The 18,461-nt window shown below is 49.2% G+C and overlaps 1 protein-coding gene across 1 annotated transcript in view; it reads right to left on the bottom strand.

The window, feature by feature from the left end:
- Positions 1 to 18,461, bottom strand: part of LOC149462952 (asialoglycoprotein receptor 2-like) — a 42,533-nt gene that overhangs the window by 6,227 nt on the left and 17,845 nt on the right. Inside the window, exons 4-7 of the mRNA XM_089676117.1 lie at positions 9,169 to 9,240; positions 5,839 to 5,913; positions 2,603 to 2,754; positions 2,293 to 2,399 (exon numbers count right to left, since the gene is read on the bottom strand). Of these exons, the coding sequence (XP_089532243.1) occupies positions 2,293 to 2,399; positions 2,603 to 2,754; positions 5,839 to 5,913; positions 9,169 to 9,240 (406 nt within the window). The remainder of the gene's footprint in view (positions 1 to 2,292; positions 2,400 to 2,602; positions 2,755 to 5,838; positions 5,914 to 9,168; positions 9,241 to 18,461) is intronic.

Here is an 18,461-nt window from a genome sequence, read left to right as displayed (position 1 = left end):
TTGATGGTGGCATTGTTGGATGTGATGGAGAAGTCAATGTGGGGTGGTGTCCGGGCTGGGGGGAAGACAAGAAACTCTGTTTTGGAGAGGTTCAGTTTAAGGAAGTGGAGCGACATCCAGTCTGATATGTCACTCAGTAGGTGTGTGATTCGGGCGGAGACTGAGGGGGTGAGGTGGGAGGTTGAGAGATAGATTTGTGTGTCGTCCGCATAGAGGTGGTAGTTGAAGCCGTGAGAGTGTATGAGTTGGCCAAGGGAGGAGGTGTAGATGGAGAAGAGAAGGGACCCGAGGACAGAGCCTTGAGGGACCCCAACAGAGAGGGGGAGTGAGGGGGAGGTGGTAGCATTATAGGTAACGCTGAAAGAGAGTTGTGTCAGGTAGGATGAGAGCCAGGAGAGAGCGGAATCTCAGAGGCCGAGGGAGTGTAGTTTTTTGAGGAGGAGGGGGTGGTCGACTGTGTCGAAGGCCGCAGAGAGGTCAAGGAGTAGGAGCACTGAATAGTGGCCATTAGCTTTGGCGGTTAGAAGGTCGTTGGAGAGTTTGAGTAAGGCGGTTTCGGTGGAGTGTAGGGGACGGAAGCCGGACTGTAGGGGATCGAGGAGGTTGTTGTCGTTGAGGTGAGAGCATAGGCGGGTGTAGACGAGGCGCTCGAGGAGTTTGGATGTAAATGGGAGCAGGGAGATGGGTCTGAGGTTGTTCGGGTCATTGGGGTCCAGGGAGGGCTTTTTAAGTATGGGGGTGATGTGTGCATGTTTCAGAGGGGAGGGGAAAGTGCCTGAGGAGAGGGAGAGATTTAAGATGTGGGTGAGGGAGCGTAGGATGGAGGGGGAGGGAGGTCGTAGGAGTTGTGAGGGGATAGGGTCGAGGGGGCAGGTGGTGAGGCGGGCATCAGAGAGGATCTTGGAGACTTCCTCGATGGTAGTAAGGTCAAAGGTGCGGAGTGTTGGGGGAGCTTCAGTATGAGGAATGTAGGGTGGGGTGGAAGTGGAGGTCAGAGCAGTGGTGGGGCCGTGGGAGAGGGGTGATGAGGGGGTATCTGAGTGAGGGGGAAGGGGGTTGGAGGGAGTTTGAGCAGCGACGAAGTCCCTGTGGGTTATGTCGAGGGGGAGGGGGGATGAGGGGGTAGCTGTGTGAGAGGGGACAGGTTGAGAGGGCGTGTGAGTTGCGGCAATGTCCTTACGAATTTTGTCAATCTTGTTTTTGAAGTGATTGGCAATCTCAAGGGCGGTGAGTGAGGTGCTGGGTGGAGGTGGGGGTGGAGAGAGTAGAGAGTTTAAGGTGGAGAAGAGTCGGTGAGGATTGGAGGAGAGGGCCTTGAAGAGGGTCAGGAAGTAGGCTTGGAGGGAGGAGGTGTAGGTGTGGAAGGCAGATTTGTAGCGGGTGAAGGCTTGTTGGGATTTGGTTTTGCGCCATAGTCGCTCCAGGGCACGACTGTGTCGTTTGAGGGTTTTGGTGTGATCAGTCTGCCAGGGCTGGATCGGTCGGGGTCTGATGTTGCGTGTGGTTAAAGGCGCTAGTGAGTCAAGGGCGGTTGAGAGTGCGTTGTTGTAGGCAGTCACAGCCAAGTCGGGACAGGACAGGGGGAGGATGCGGTCATGGAGTTTATCAGCTGCAGAGTGGAGGGAGGCAGGGTTAAGGTTGCGGAGGTTACGGCTGGTAGTAGTGTGACATTTGGAGGGGTAGGCGTTGGAGGACGAGGAGATAGAGAAGGTTATCAGGTTGTGGTCAGAGAGAGGGAAGGGGGTGTTAGTGAGGTTGTGGGGAGCGCAGCGGTTGGAGAAGACGAGATCAAGAATATTACCGTTGGAGTGGGTGGTGGATTGTATGCACTGTGCAAGTGCAAAGGAGGAGGTTAAGTGGAGGAGACGGGCTGTGTCCGGGTTGTCGAGGTTGACAGGGATGTTGAAATCCCCAAGGATGATGGTGGGTAGCTCAGAGGAGAGGAAGAAGGGTAGCCAGGAGGAAAAGTCATCCAGGAAGCGGGATATGGATCCAGGAGGCCGGTATATCACAGCAAACTTCAGGGAGGTTGGGGAGAATAGTCGGACGTAGTGGGCCTCAAAGGAGGAGAAGGATAGGGGGGGGTTTAGGAGGACTCGGAAGGTGCTGCTGCCCCCCTAAAAAATGCCACCCTAGGCAAATGCCTTGTGGTAAATACACCCTGGGTCTAAGTCAGAACAATGTAGGCATCAAGCATCCATCAGTTTACCACGTTTTCAGATTATTTTGCCAGATCCTAGTGTTGGGGATATGCTGTAAGGATTCGTATATTTTGGGGTTTCGGTGTCTTACTTTGGAGTTATGTCATAAGGCGTTCCATCCACCCATCTCCAGGTTCCATCCTCGTCCGTTAGACCAATCCACAAATATTTGTCCTTTGAAATCGCTCGCAGAAAATTCTTCAGGAAGACAAAAGATGGAACTTGTTAGAAGAATTTTGTGAATTTGCAACACATTCCTGATTGTACATACAGATGACATGTATGGGGATGGGGAAGAGCAAAATCTGGTGCAGCTCTACATAGAAACCAATCAGTGAGTGAATGTACTGTATGAAGACAACTAATGTAACCAGTAGGAATTGTCTGTTCACCATCCATACCATCTCTCCTTCGCCATTAATGACCACCAGGTGGGCCTTCTTCTCCACGCAGAAATTGTTGGAGGAGTTCCATGGCCGTGAGCCGGACGATATGTAGTAACAGCTGAGTCCATAGCGTATCCACCTCGTACTGCATAATGGATGAGAAGAGTCTGAAGGAGGGAGAAGGGGAGTGTGGGAGTCATGCTGGGTTGTCTGGGGTATAGTAGAACAGCTGAGACAAGTAAACATAAACATTTACACTCATCTAGGTAGATGTGCGATCGGTTCCATCCTGTAGAGGTCCCCTGCCAGCTCTAAGACTGAGAACTGAGCGATCAAACACCACTGCTCAGTTCTTCTAGCTGCACTGAGCAGAGACTTGGGACTGTCAGTCACCGGCTCTCTGCTCTGTCCTCCTGGAGCACTGGGCTGTGGAGGGGGAGGGAGCTGCTGGCTCAGGCTCTCAGCAATTCACTTAGAGGCATAGTCCAGGTATCTGGGTGGATCCTGGGATCTTTCCAGAGCCTGCACCAACGGGGTGACGTCAGTTGATGGCATACGTTAGCCTGCTGCTGACTGAAAATGGATCACAGGAGTGCAGAATGGAGTGCGTTCCAGTGATCTGCAGGAGGAGTACAGAATGGAGTGCTCTCATGTGATCTCCAGGAGGAGTACAGAATGGAGTGCGCTCCTGTGATCTACGGGAGGAGTACAGAATGGAGTGCGCTCCTGTGATCTCCGGGAGGAGTACAGAATGGAGTGCGCTCCTGTGATCTCCGGGAGGAGTACAGAATGGAGTGCGCTCCTGTGATCTCTGGGAGGAGTACAGAATGGAGTGCCTGTGATCTCCGGGAGGAGTACAGAATGGAGTGCGCTCCTGTGATCTCCGGGAGGAGTACAGAATGGAGTGCGCTCCTGTGATCTCCAGGAGGAGTACAGAATGGAGTGCGCTCCTGTGATCTCCGGGAGGAGTACAGAATGGAGTGCGCTCCTGTGATCTCCAGGAGGGGTACAGAATGGAGTGCGCTCCTGTGATCTACGGGAGGAGTACAGAATGGAGTGCGCTCCTGTGATCTCCGGGAGGAGTACAGAATGGAGTGCGCTCCTGTGATCTCCAGGAGGGGTACAGCATGGAGTGTGCTCCTGTGATCTACGGGAGGAGTACAGAATGGAGTGCGCTCCTGTGATCTCCGGGAGGAGTACAGAATGGAGTGCTCTCCTGTGATCTCCGGGGGGAGTAGAGAATGGAGTGCTCTCCTGTGATCTCCGGGAGGAGTACAGAATGGAGAGCCTGTGATCACCGGGAGGAGTACAGAATGGAGTGCGCTCCTGTGATCTCAGGGAGGAGTACAGAATGGAGTGCGCTCCTGTGATCTCCGGGAGGAGTACAGAATGGAGTGTGCTCATGTGATCTCCGGGAGGAGTACAGAATGGAGTGTGCTCATGTGATCTCCGGGAGGAGTACAGAATGGAGTGCGCTCCTGTGATCTCCGGGAGGAGTACAGAATGGAGTGCGCTCCTGTGATCTCCGGGAGGAGTACAGAATGGAGTGCACTCCTGTGATCTCCGGGAGGAGTAGAGAATGGAGTGCTCTCCTGTGATCTCCGGGAGGAGTACAGAATGGAGTGCTCTCCTGTGATCTCCGGGAGGAGTACAGAATGGAGTGCTCTCCTGTGATCTCCGGGAGGAGTACAGAATGGAGTGCGCTCCTGTGATCTGCAGGAGGAGTAGAGAATGGAGTGCTCTCCTGTGATCTCAGGGAGGAGTACAGAATGGAGTGCGCTCCTGTGATCTGCAAGAGGAATAGAGAATGGAGTGCTCTCCTGTGATCTCCGGGAGGAGTACAGAATGGAGTGCGCTCCTGTGATGTCCTGGAGGAGTACAGAATGGAGTGCGCTCCTGTGATGTCCAGGAGGAGTACAGAATGGAGTGCGCTCCTGTGATCTCCGGGAGGAGTACAGAATGGAGTGCGCTCTTGTGATGTCCAGGAGGAGTACAGAATGGAGAGCCTGTGATCTCAGGGAGGAGTACAGAATGGAGTGCGCTCCTGTGATCTGCAGGAGGAGTACAGAATGGAGTGCGCTCCTGTGATCTGCAGGAGGAGTACAGAATGGAGTGCGCTCCTGTGATCTCCGGGAGGAGTACAGAATGGAGTGTGCTCCTGTGATCTCCGGGAGGAGTACAGAATGGAGTGCGCTCCTGTGATCTGCAGGAGGAGTACAGAATGGAGTGCGCTCCTGTGATCTCCGGGAGGAGTACAGAATGGAGTGCGCTCCTGTGATCTCCGGAAGGAGTACAGAATGGAGTGCTCTCCTGTGATCTCCGGGAGGAGTACAGAATGGAGTGCACTCCTGTGATCTCCGGGAGGAGTACAGAATGGAGTGTGCTCCTGTGATCTCCGGGAGGAGTACAGAATGGAGTGCTCTCCTGTGATCTCCGGGAGGAGTACAGAATGGAGTGCGCTCCTGTGATGTCCAGGAGGAGTACAGAATGGAGTGCGCTCCTGTGATCTCCGGGAGGAGTACAGAATGGAGTGCGCTCTTGTGATGTCCAGGAGGAGTACAGAATGGAGAGCCTGTGATCTCAGGGAGGAGTACAGAATGGAGTGCGCTCCTGTGATCTGCAGGAGGAGTACAGAATGGAGTGCGCTCCTGTGATCTGCAGGAGGAGTACAGAATGGAGTGCGCTCCTGTGATCTCCGGGAGGAGTACAGAATGGAGTGTGCTCCTGTGATCTCCGGGAGGAGTACAGAATGGAGTGCGCTCCTGTGATCTGCAGGAGGAGTACAGAATGGAGTGCGCTCCTGTGATCTCCGGGAGGAGTACAGAATGGAGTGCGCTCCTGTGATCTCCGGGAGGAGTACAGAATGGAGTGTGCTCCTGTGATCTCCGTTGTTCAGACCTCCTTTTTAGCTATAAGAGCAGGAATGGTGGAAACCCCTCATAATGGGCACAGCAGGTGTACAGACCCAGGAACTCAGCACAGGAAAGGTGGGAACCCCTCATAATGGGCACAGCGGGCGTACAGACCCAGGAACTCAGCACAGGGATGGTGGGAACCCCTCATAATGTGCACAGGTGTGCAGAGCCAGATACGTATATTGAGCACAGAAATGGCTACTTTTGTACAGCCACTTACCCTCACCTGCTGGAACTGACCTCTGTACCCTTTAGTACATATGTCATACCTGACAGTGAGAAGAACACAGAGTACTTATGGGGGTTCAGGAATGGCAGTTGAAGGGATGAACTTACTTTCTGTTTTCTGGAGATCTTCTGTCACTTTCCCCAAAGCTCCCAGAATCCTCTGAATGTCGCTGGAAAGAGAAGCTGAAATACAGAGAATGTCAGGTAAGAGCTGGCCTCCTTCTAATACACAGGAACTGAGCAGTGGTGGAACTACTGGGGTCACAAAGGTCACACTTGCAATCGGACCATGGCATTCCGCCACTGTGGGGGGATCCCAAGACAGCAGAAGGGGCCCCCGGGATCAGTGGGAAGGTTCTAGTTATGTCTCTGGTACTGAGGGGTTATTGTCCTCCATCAATGCTCTCTCTCACTCTCTCCCTCTCCCCCCTCCCTTCCTCTCTCCCCCTCTCTCTCTCTCCCCCCTCTCTCTCGCCCCCCTCTCCCTCTCTCTCCCTCTCTCTCGCTGTATCTCTCTCTCTCACTCTTGCACGCTCTCTCTCCCTCTCTCCCCCTCTCTCTCGCTCTCACTCTCTCCCACGCTCTCTCTCCCTCTCTCTCCCCCTCTCTCGCTCTCTCTCCCTCACTCTCTCCCGCGCTCTCTCTCTCTCGCTCTCTCTCTCGTGCGCGTGCGCTCTCACGCGCGCTCTCTCTCGCTCTCTCTCTTACTCTCTCCCGCGCTCTCTCTCGCTCTCTCGCTCTCTCTCTCGTTCCCTCTCTCTCGTGCGTGCTCTCTCCCGCACGCGCTCTCGCGCTCTCTCTCTCGCTCACTCTCTCTCTCGCGCGCGCGCTCTCTCTCGCGCTCTCTCTCTCGCTCTCTCTCTCGTTCCCTCTCTCTCGTGCGCGCTCTCTCCCGCACACGCTCTCGCGCTCTCTCTCTCGCTCACTCTCTCTCTCGCGCGCGCGCTCTCTCTCGCGCTCTCTCTCGCTTTTTTTTGGATCACAAATATCTCCACGTACCATTTTAGTACATTTCAAATGTTTTTCCAACAACACAAAGTGAATGGCTGTGGTGAGGGCTGCTGTTAGAAACCACGGGGCCCCATGCATCCAACCTGACAGGGCCCTACCCCACCAATAAAAAACAAAGTTTACAATGCGTCAGCTATGACTGAACACAGTGAGTGATCAGTAACAATCACTCATTGTGTTCATTCAGGAAAGGAAGGAGCTTTTAAATGTGCATATTTACTGGAAATTTCCCCCACTCTCCATTCTGACGGATCCTGTTGTGTGCATGCAGCTGCCAGTAGGAAGGAGAGGAGGGACGCCGGCAGCCGAGGGGGCACACAGGGGCGTGGCAGGGGGCAATTACTGGAACCGATCCCATGTATGGCTCTCTCTGCAGCAGCTGGAAACCAGCGGGATGGAGAGGAGAAGCCGGCTTTCAGCTGCTGTAGAGACAGTCATACAGGGGATTGGTTCCAGTAACTGCCCCCCTGCCATCCCGGTCACCCTCCCTGCCCACATCAGATTCACCCAGCTGCCTGGGCCCCCCTGCTGGCCTGGGCCCCGTACAGGGAGACTGGCGATACCCCCTTATCCATTGTCCTGGCAGGCGATGTATTCTTAAACAAAAAAAAAAATGGATGATGTAATCTATAATTCTCTTTTGTTATCTCCTCCCCCGCTCCATGGGTCAAACTCCATCCTCTGCTCTACAAGAAGAACATCTGGGGTTTTATCCTCGTGTCATGCTGGGTTGTTGACCCCTCTGAGAATATAGATCTACATTCTTCATCCGCCTACAGCTGTCCTCAGAGCCCAAGACTCTCGCCCTGTATGCCATGTGTCTAATGTAGACTCCAGCGGCAGGTCTCACAAGGGTCCTTGACAGCACATAGACTCCCTCAAGAGTTGGTTGTGGCCAGCTCAGTGGATTGCTGGAGGAAAGTCCTGGATTCTTTTTTGGATACAAAGAATATAACTGGATATAACATTTATATATATTTATTATATTATTTTTTTCTAATGTACACTCATCGGCCACTTTATTAGGTCCACCATGCTAGTGCCGAGAAAATCTCCCCCATACCATGACACCACCGCCAGCCTGAACCATTGATACAAGGCAGTATGGATCCCCCACACCATGACACCACCACCACCAGCCTGAACCATTGACACAAGGCAGGATGGATCCCCCACACCATGACACCACCGCCAGCCTGAACCATTGATACAAGGCAGTATGGATCCCCCACACCATGACACCACCGCCAGCCTGAACCATTGATACAAAGCAGGATGGATCCCCCACACCATGACACCACCACCAGCCTGAACCATTGATACAAAGCAGGATGGATCCACCACACCATGACACCACCACCACCAGCCTGAACCATTGATACAAAGCAGGATGGATCCCCCACACCATGACACCACCACCAGCCTGAACCGTTGATACAAGGCAGTATGAATCCACCACACCATGACACCCCCACCACCAGCCTGAACCATTGATACAAGGCAGTATGAATCCACCACACCATGACACCCCCACCCCCAGCCTGAACTGTTGATACAAGGCAGTATGGATCCACCACACCATGACACCACCACCACCACCAGCCTGAACTGTTGATACAAGGCAGGATGGATCCACCACACCATGACACCACCACCACCACCATCCTGAACTGTTGATACAAGGCAGGATGGATCCACTATACCATGACACCACCACCACCATCCTGAACCATTGATACAAGGCAGGATGGATCCACTACACAGTGCCACCACTGCCACCATCTTGAACTGTTGATACAAGGCAGGATGGATCCACCACACCATGCCACCACCATCTTGAACCGTTGATACAAGGCAGGATGGATCCACTACACAATGCCACCACCGCCACCATCTTGAACCGTTGATACAAGGAAGGATGGATCCATGACACCATGACACCACCAGCCTGAACCGTTGATACAAGGCAGGATGGATTCATGTGTTCATGTTGTTTATGTCAGATTCTGACCCTACCATCTGAATGTCACAGAAACCAGTCTGCCCATTCTCCTCTGACCTCAACAAGGCATTTTCCTCCAAACAACTGCAGCTTACTGGATATTTTCTCTTTTTTGGACCATTCTCTGTAAACCCTAGAGATGGTTGTGCGTAAAAATCCCAGATGATCAACAGTTTTTGAAATCCTCAGACCAGCCCGTCTGGCACCAACAACCATGACACATTAAAAGACACTTAAATCCCCTTTCTTCCCCATTCTTATGCTCAGTTTGAACTTCAGCAAGTTGTCTTCACCACGTCTAGATGTCTAGATGCATTGCGCTGCTGCCATGTGACTGGCTGATTAGCAATTTCTGTTATCAAGCAATTGAACAGGTGGACCTCATGAAGTTGCCGGTGAGTGTACATTGAGCACTACATATTTACCAAGGACGCTATCAGATGCAATGCAATTCAGCGAGGACTCCATCTCTGTGACTTTGCTCATCATACTGGAATCTATGAGAGGGAAGCCAATATCAATGAGAAAATCAGGTTTATCGGTATACACACGTGAACAGTTGCTTCCAGGAAGGTAAAAGGGTTCAAGTGTTTTTCTGTTTGTTGCCACTTTAAAAAGCTCATCAGGCTGACTCTAAAGCCAGTCAGCCATTCAGCAGGGACTGGCCAAGATTTGAACCATGTATGGACAGGTTGATTGTACCCTGATTGATCGGTCAACTTGGCTACAACCAGCCTGTCGGATTCCTCGTGCGATTATTGGGATACCTGCCAAGATGTAGCTGTTACTCTGCTGGATTGATCCCCCCCTTCTTGTGGGGACCCAGTAAGGGGTACAAAGGTTCTGCATCTGATGAACTTGTGCTAACATTGGATGGACTCTGTGTTGATATTTCCTGCCTTGCGGATTGTTGCATTTTTTGTTATGGACTACTTTGTGAACTTTACTGCTAACTCAGGTATGACTACCTTTTGGGCACTCAGAGAAGTCTCTATATGAAGTTGTCTTGGAAGAACTGTCGCTGTGTTGTCCTTAACGACCTCAGTAAAGGGCTTGCTGTTGTAGATCTACTTTTGCTTGGTCTGAACTCTCTTTAAGAGGTGTATGCATGACGTATGAAAAGAACATGGCTTACATCAGAGGACTGATGGGACAAAGAAGATACAGTCCAGCATGTAGGAAACTGTCTAGTAGAGGCTACATTGCCATTGCTAGGGACAACCATAGTTGTATCATTTGCTAAAGGCAAGCAGCCAGCCAGCCAGGAAATGGGTGACAGGAAAGGGTGTTGGCCACTCTTGTACTGAAAGGGTTTGCACTTGGCCTCTTTACTAGCAATTGTCTCCCTCCATATTGGGAGCAACCATGCAGCACAGATGCCTAGGGACTTTGTTGGGAGTCACAGGACAGAGAGATGTAGAGGGGCCCCTGAGAAGAAAACAAGCATGTAGTTACAGTAAAATGCATTCCTATATTTAATAGCAACAGTCAGACATGTCACCGGGAGTAAGATGGTAGGAATTGCTTCGTTGCTGTAGACCAGTACACTGCAGTTGGAGAAGAAGTCAAGAGAAACATGTTTTCTCTATGGTTTCCTGGGTCACTGGGGAAGCTATCCCATTGGATGCTGCTTTCCCATGTGACCCTGGCAGCCATCCTGGGCCAGGAAGATCCTATTTAAGGGAACCGAGTGTTCACCAAAGCAGTTACATAGAATAACCTGATGAAGCTGATTAAGATACGCCTATTGGCGAAACGCGTTGATGTCGCACATCAGTGACGTGATGGATGGGGACACACACACCAATAACTGAAGATGTTATGGACATGTGTTTTCCAGCACATGGAATCCATACACGGCGGCATGTTGGCATAACAGTCTAGTTATATCTGCGAGGCTACCGTGGCGATGTACGACACGGCATCACATGGAGGACGGAACGTTATTAGCAGTAAGGGTGAGCCAATCCTATTAGTTAGTGATTATACCCTATCAACATACACAGATGTGCGATCGGTACGGTACGAGCAAAAAGGGTGACCTAATCTCCATAGTGGCCACAGCCTGATGTGAGTGACTACACTGTCAATATATATATAACTGGATGCGTTGGGTCCATCGTTGTGGTATAAGGAACTTGTATTCTATTACTCATACTCATCTGAGCTCACTGCATATATGGACCTCTGCCGTCACTAACTGTACCAATCTTTTCCAACTAGGACTGAGGTCGCATGCCTTGCATTCCTCTTTCTGTAGAGGTCCCTCAAGGTTCCGTCTTTGGACTAATTCTCTTCTCCATCTACACCTCCTCCCTTGGTCACTTGATAGACTCCCATGGCTTCCAGTACCATCTCTATGCTGATGACACACAAATCTATCTTTCTATCCCTCACCTCACCCCTTCAGTCTCCTCCTCACCTCACCCCTTCAGTCTCCTCCTCACCTCCCCCCTTCAGTCTCCTCTCGCATTACTAACCTACTAAGTGACATATCGGCATGGATGTCACTCCACTTCCTCAAACTCAATCTTTCTAAAAGTGAGCTCTTAATATTCCCCCCAGCCCGTGCTCCCCCTGACTTCTCCATCACGATCAACAATACATCCACCAGTCCCTCCCCTCACACCAGGGTACTAGGTGTAATCCTAGACTCCCATCTGTCCTTTCGGCCCCAAACCCAATCACTGTCCAAATCTTGTAGACTTCATCTCCACAACATCTCCAAGATACGCCCGTTCCTAACCTTGGAAACCGCAAAGCAACTTATCCACTCCCATGTTATATCTCGTCTTGACTATTGTAACTCCCTCCTCATTGGCCGACCTTATCACAGGCTATTCCCTCTTCAGTCTATCATGAATGCTGCTGCCAGACTCAGCCACCTTACTAACCGTTCCATATCTGCCACCCCTCTCTGCCAATCCCTCCACTGGCCTCCACCCCTAACTGCCAATCCCTTCACTGACCTCCACTCAGTGTCCTCCATCCCTCTCTGCCAATCCCTCCACTGGCCTCCATCCCTCTCTGCCAATCCCCCCACTGACCACCATTGGGTGTCCTCCATCCCTCTCTGCCAATCCATCCACTGGCCTCCATTGGGTGTCCTCCATCCCTCTCTGCCAATCCCTCCACTGGCCTCCACTCAGTGTCCTCCACCCCTCTCTGCCAATCCCTCCACTGGCTTCCATTGCCCAACGGATAAAATTCAAAAAACATTAACAATAACCTATGAAGCCATTTATAACTCCGCCCCAAATTGCATCACCAATCTTGTCTCCAAATATCACCCAAAGCGTACTCTCGGCTCCTCCCCATGACCTCCTGCTCTCTAGCTCCCTTGTCTCCTCCTCCCATGCTCATCTCCAGGACTTCTCCAGAGCTTCCCCCATCCTCTGGAACTCTCTACCCCATTCTATCTGACTATTGCCTACTCTGCTCACTTTTAGGCGATCTCTGAAAACCGATCTCTTCAGGGAAGCCTATCCTGCCCTCAGCTAATAATGGAATCTTCTACTCCTCATACCAGTCCATCCCCCACAGTTACTACCTTTTGTACCACTAGCCCCTCCCTCCTAGATTGTAAGCTCCCAGGATCAGGCCATCCTAACCCTCTTGCATTAAACTGTATTGTTGCTGTATTGTCTCCCGTTATATTGTACAGCGCTGAGCAAACTGTTGGCGCCATAAATCCTGTATAATAATAATAATAATAATTCCACTTACCTGTGTGATACGTCCGATGTCCATATTGTGGGACTGAGTGCACCATCTCCATTGTTATAGGACTGCATGTGCACACATTTCCCGTGGCATTTCCTGGACTCAATGTATATTATCCCTATTTAGGAATCATTGGACTAACAAAAGTCCAGATTACTACATATATAAAACATAGGAGATATGTCTATATCCTGATAATTACAGTTGTGACCAAAATTATTCAACCCCCACTGAAATTGAGTGTTTTGGCCAGTTTGACATTGCTTTTGATCATTCAGTCATCTTGCTTACATTTACATTAAAGAGGCACTTGTAGGTCAGACAAATATAACATAACAGTTATAATGAAATAACCACAAATGTCTTTTCTGTGCTCACAGCATTATCAGTTTTATTCAACCCCCAAGTGACATTCAATCTTAGTACTTAGTACAGCATCCTTTTACAGTTATAACAGCTTTTAAACGTGAAGCATAGCTTGACACAAGTGTCTTGCAGCGATCTACGGGTATCTTCGCCCATTCTTCATGGGCAAAGGCCTCCAGTTCAGTCACATTCTTAGGCTTGCGCACTGCAACTGCTTTCTTTAAGTCCCACCAGAGGTTCTCAATCGGATTTAAGTCTGGTGACTGCGATGGCCACTCCAAAATGTTCCAGCCTTTCCTCTGCAACCATGCTCTAGTGGACTTGGAGGTATGCTTGGGATCATTGTCCTGTTGAAAGGTCCAACGTCTCCCAAGCCTCAGGTGTGTGACGGACTGCATCACGTTTCCATCCAATATCTCCTGGTACTGAAGAGAATTCATGGTACCTTGCACACGCTGAAGCTTCCCTGTACCTGCAGAAGCAAAACAGCCCCAAAGCATGATTGACCCTCCACCATGCTTCACAGTAGGCAAGGTGTTCTTTTCATCATAGGCCTTGTTCTTCCTCCTCCAAACATAGCGTTGATCCATGGGCCCAAACAGTTCTAATTTTGTTTCATCAGTCCACAGAACACTATCCCACAACTTTTGTGGTTTGTCCACATGGCTTTTGGCATACTGCAGTCGACTCTTCTTATTCTTTGGAGACAGCAAGGGGGTACGCCTGGGAGTTCTGGCACGGAGGCCTTCATTACGCAGTGTGCGTCTTATTGTCTGGGCTGAAACTTCTGTACCCACATCTGACAAATCTTTTCTCAGTTCCTCAGCAGTCACACGGGGACTTCTCTCCACTCTACGCTTCAGGTAGCGCACAGCAGTCGAAGTCAGCATCTTCTTTCTGCCACGACCAGGTAGCGTTTCAACAGTGCCCTTTGCCTTGAATTTGCGAATGATGCTTCCTAAGGTGTCTCTTGGTATGTTTAACATCTTTGCAATCTTCTTATAGCCATTGCCCTTCCTGTGAAGAGAAATCACCTCTTCTCTTGTCTTCCTGGACCATTCTCTTGCCTTCACCATGTTTGTAACCACACCAGTAAATGTCTAGAAGGAGCTGAGTATCACAGTCATTTTAAAGCTGCCTAATTGGTGCTTATTATGCTTGATTGCTGCTCGGTGACATCCACAGGTGTTTTCAATACCTGATGGAAAGCACCTGTATGAACCTCTGTTCTTCAGAGTGGTAGTCTTTAAGGGGTTGAATAATTGTGGCAATGAAGAAACCACATAAGAACCATTTACTACTGTATTACATAAACAATTGATGTCATTTTAGTTGCATTTGGGTAGTTACAACGTCCTTGTAGGATTTGATTCTGAATACAATTCCAAATGTACACTATAGTCCCTAAACCCCTTTACAGCATTGGGGGTTGAATAATTTTGGTCACAACTGTATATCCTTATAATATCTCCGTCTCACTTCTAATTAAGTTCAGAAAAACAAAATGGCAGTAGACTAGTGCAAAGACTGCCTAAAGATGGCTTGTGATAAATCCCATGCGGAGTAATGGATCACTACATAGGTGAATGCAATATTGGATTTATTAGATCTCATAGATCGTAGAAAAAGGTAGACAAGGACATGGTGAACATAGTACAATCCTGTTATAAAATCAAAGAATTAAATTAGAAAACCGTTTGGCGTCTTCAATTTAGCTGTGTGGCCAATGAATGATCAATATGGGGCTGTAAAGATTCTTCTGTGTCCCTCAGATGAGGTTTCCATACTTCTTAACCTAATCAATTTGTATTTCCTCTTAAAATAAGCTTCAAGGCATATATGGAGAGGTTCCTAGCAGGGGCGGACTGACAACTCATGGGGCCCCCGGGCAATAGGGGATCATGGGGCCCCTGTGTCCTTGCCAACACTCAAAAAAGCCTATGAAAAAGGTACCAGGGGCATCTCATGGGGCCCCCTACTGACCCCGGGCCCTCGGGCAGTGCTTGAGTTTCCGAATGGTCAGTCCACCCCTGGTTCCTAGGAATAAACAGTGGAATGTGACGAATTCAAAAGAATCAAAAAGATTGTCGTCATCATCACTCCTCACTGGCCTGCCTCGCCGCTGGCTATCCCCGCTTCAGTCTATCCTGAATACGGCTGCCAGACTCATTCACCTTTACAACTGCTCCGTTTCCGCCACCCCCCTCTGCCAATGCCTCCATTCAGTGTCCTCCATCCCCCTCTGCCAATCCCTCCACTGGCCTCCACTCAGTCCTCCACCCCCCTCTGCCAATCCCTCCACTGGCCTCCACTCAGTGTCCTCCACACCCCTCTGCCAATCCCTCCACTGGCCTCCACTCAATGTCCTCCACCCTCCTCTGCCAATCCCTCCACTGGCTTCCGATTGCGCAACGGATCAAATTCAAAATCCTAACACTGATGTACAAAGCTGTCCACCATACTGCCCCGAACTACATCACTGACCTAATATCCAAGTGCCGCCCAACACGCACACTCCGCTCCTCACAAGACCTCCTTCTCTCTAGTTCCCTGGTCTCCTCCTCCCATGCCCACCTCCAGGACTTCTCCAGGGTGTCACCCATCCTCTGGAACTCCCTGCCCCAACCCATCAGACTATCACCTACTCTCCTCTCCTTTAGGCGCACCCTGAAAACCCATCTCTTCAGGGAAGCCTACCCCACCCCCTGCTAACTTGCCGACCTCCTCCACTCTTCCTACCACTCCATCCCCCACAGCTATCTCCTCCTGTACCACCATCCCCTCCCTCCTAGATTGTAAGCTCCAAGGAGCAGGGCCCTCGATCCCCTCATGTTTTGCATTGTATTGGTATTGTTCTGTCACATGTTCTGTCCCCGTTTGTAATGTACAGCACTGAGCGAACTATAAATACTGTATAATAATAATAATAATAACCTAGTAGGATGCACATGTGGGAATCTGATTGCTGATTAGATATTTATCTCATTACCTTCTGAGTGAGTGTACCAGATCTTGTAAATGGTGAATATAAACTTCCTTGTATGACCAAGAGTGGTGGATAATAATGCAAAAAATGAAATGTGTTAAGTTGAAGTTTCTGAAATAAATGAAGAAAATGAGTGAAATAGTATATAGTGATACATAAGTGTAGCTCTTATATTGAATATAATGAATTTACCACATTGGAAACCTGGTCAGTTCTCACCGATGAAGGGGAAAACATTTGTATATCGGTAATGACGATGGAATCCAAGAAGTAAGTAGTATGGAAGCAGTTCAAGGATATACATCAAGGGAAAAAGGAAGGTTTTAAGGTAAAAGGGAATTTCCTCCTAAATATTTCTTCAAGGAGAGGAGATTTTGATAAAATACTTTTACAAAAAAGAAATTCTGGATATATACATTAGGTACTCTATTACCATTTGGATTAAATACTGAACTAAATTTTAAAGTATTTTTGAACTAAAAGAATAAAAGAACAGATTAAAATAAAGAACGTTGAAAATTAAGATACTTATAAAGTTATATATTAATATCCATAAAGCTATCTGATATATATATATAAATGGAAAATATAATCTGGAATAGATCAGATTGTATCTGGCTATCTTTCTGATGTTCTTTCTCATTCATATGTTTTTCTGTGGAATTTTGGATTTCAATGTAGTGATGACATTTCAACACAAGAGGGCGACATGACTTTAAAAAGGCGCAATTATAAAGGCACTATGGAGAGATGTCCCTTCCCAGTTCTGACGAAGCCTGTGATGATTGGCCGATAAAACGCCTCAACGTAATGACATCATCACGCACGGCGTCTTCATATGCTGCGGTATCCAACAGGGGAAAGAAGCAAGTGGTGCAGCTCCATCTTGGATAAACACGAGGCAAACAGAAAACCACAATGCAATTACTCTAAGGAGTACTATGGGGGGCGATTTTAGGTGACTCCGTTCACTTCCACCGGTGGCAAGTACATAATATTAAGCTGAGTCATTATAAAGCGCAATTTTTTGATACGGGACAATATATACCCCAGGCCACAATAGGGTCATTGAGCTCTGCTTGGAGGGGAATTTTTGGATTCAATAGGTATATTTAACCACCTGCCGTCCTCCTACTGTTTTTAAACGCCAGTATGGTGGCACTCCAGGGGCGGGTTTCCGTTCATAAACGACACCTGCTATTTCTAGCTGTGCGCACTGGGAGTGCGCAGCACCGCGATCCGATGCCCACTGTGTCCTCCGGACACAGTGAAACACCGATCGTCGGACGGGACCTCTGTACGAGGTCCCGATCATGTGATCACTGATTGGCCAATCAGTGATCACATGCAAAGTAGTAAGCAAGAAGTCACTTCTGACATCTTTGCTTACTACGTGTGAAATCTGTGAATAATCACAGAGATCACATGGTACAGGGCCATTCACAACAGCCTTGTACCATGTGGCAAGCTGTGACCAATCACAGCTCACACAGTATTTCTCAATGGGTGCAAGAATGCAGCCAGAGAGAAGGAGAAATGATTGCTTTTACATCCTATATGGGTTTAAAAGCAATCACTGTAAAAAAAAAATCACTCCCCACAAGTAGTACAGTGTCACCATGGTGACCCTGTACTGCTAGGGTGACAGTATGTAAAAAAAAAACAAAAAAACATAAATAATAATATAAAAAATAAAATTAAAATGTAAAAAAGATGTTTAAAAATTATAATTTTTGGTTATAAACTAATTTGGCGGTTTTTTTTGTTTTACTGAAAAGATAACGGAATACATTTTGGCAAAGATTTATGATGAAAGATTATTTATTTGCACTATTTTATAAGAAAAACACTTTTTTCAAAATTTTTGGACTTTTTAATTTATATAGCAAAAAAAATAAAAATCCAGCGGTGAATAAATACCACCAAAATAAAGTTTTATCTGTCTCAAAAAATGGTAAAAAAATTCATATGGGTACAGAGTTGCAAAACTGCGCAATTGTCATTCAAAGTGTGATAGTGCTGAAAGCTGAAAATTGCCCTGGTCAGGAAGGGGGGGAAAGTGTCCGGACTGGAAGGGGGGGAAAGTGTCCGGACTGGAAGGGGGGGAAAGTGTCCGGACTGGAAGGGGGGAAAGTGTCCGGACTGGAAGGGGGGAAAGTGTCCGGACTGGAAGGGGGGGAAAGTGTCGGGACTGGAAGGGGGGAAAGTGTCCGGACTGGAAGGGGGTGAAAGTGTCCGAACTGGAAGGGGGGAAAGTGTCCGGACTGGAAGGGGGGGAAAGTGTCTGGACTGGAAGGGGGGGAAAGTGTCGGGACTGGAAGGGGGGGAAAGTGTCGGGACTGGAAGGGGGAGAAAGTGTCGGGACTGGAGGGAGGGGGGGGAAGTGTCTGGACTGGAAGGGGGGGAAAGTGTCTGGACTGGAAGGGGGTGAAATTGTCTGGACTGGAAGGGGGGGAAAGTGTCTGGACTGGAAGGGGGGGAAAGTGTCGGGACTGGAAGGGGGGGAAAGTGTCGGGACTGGAAGGGGGGGAAGTGTCGGGACTGGAAGAGGGGGAAGGTGTCGGGACTGGAAGGGGGTGAAAGTGTCGGGACTGGAAGGGGGAGAAAGTGTCGGGACTGGAAGGGGGGAAAAGTGTCTGGACT

The sequence above is a fragment of the Staurois parvus genome, unplaced genomic scaffold, assembly GCF_062004578.1.
Source record: "Staurois parvus isolate SC_StPar_1 unplaced genomic scaffold, SC_StPar_1.0 ptg000164l, whole genome shotgun sequence".
NCBI classification, from domain to species: domain Eukaryota; kingdom Metazoa; phylum Chordata; class Amphibia; order Anura; family Ranidae; genus Staurois; species Staurois parvus.
This window is presented reverse-complemented; position numbering and strand designations above follow the sequence as displayed.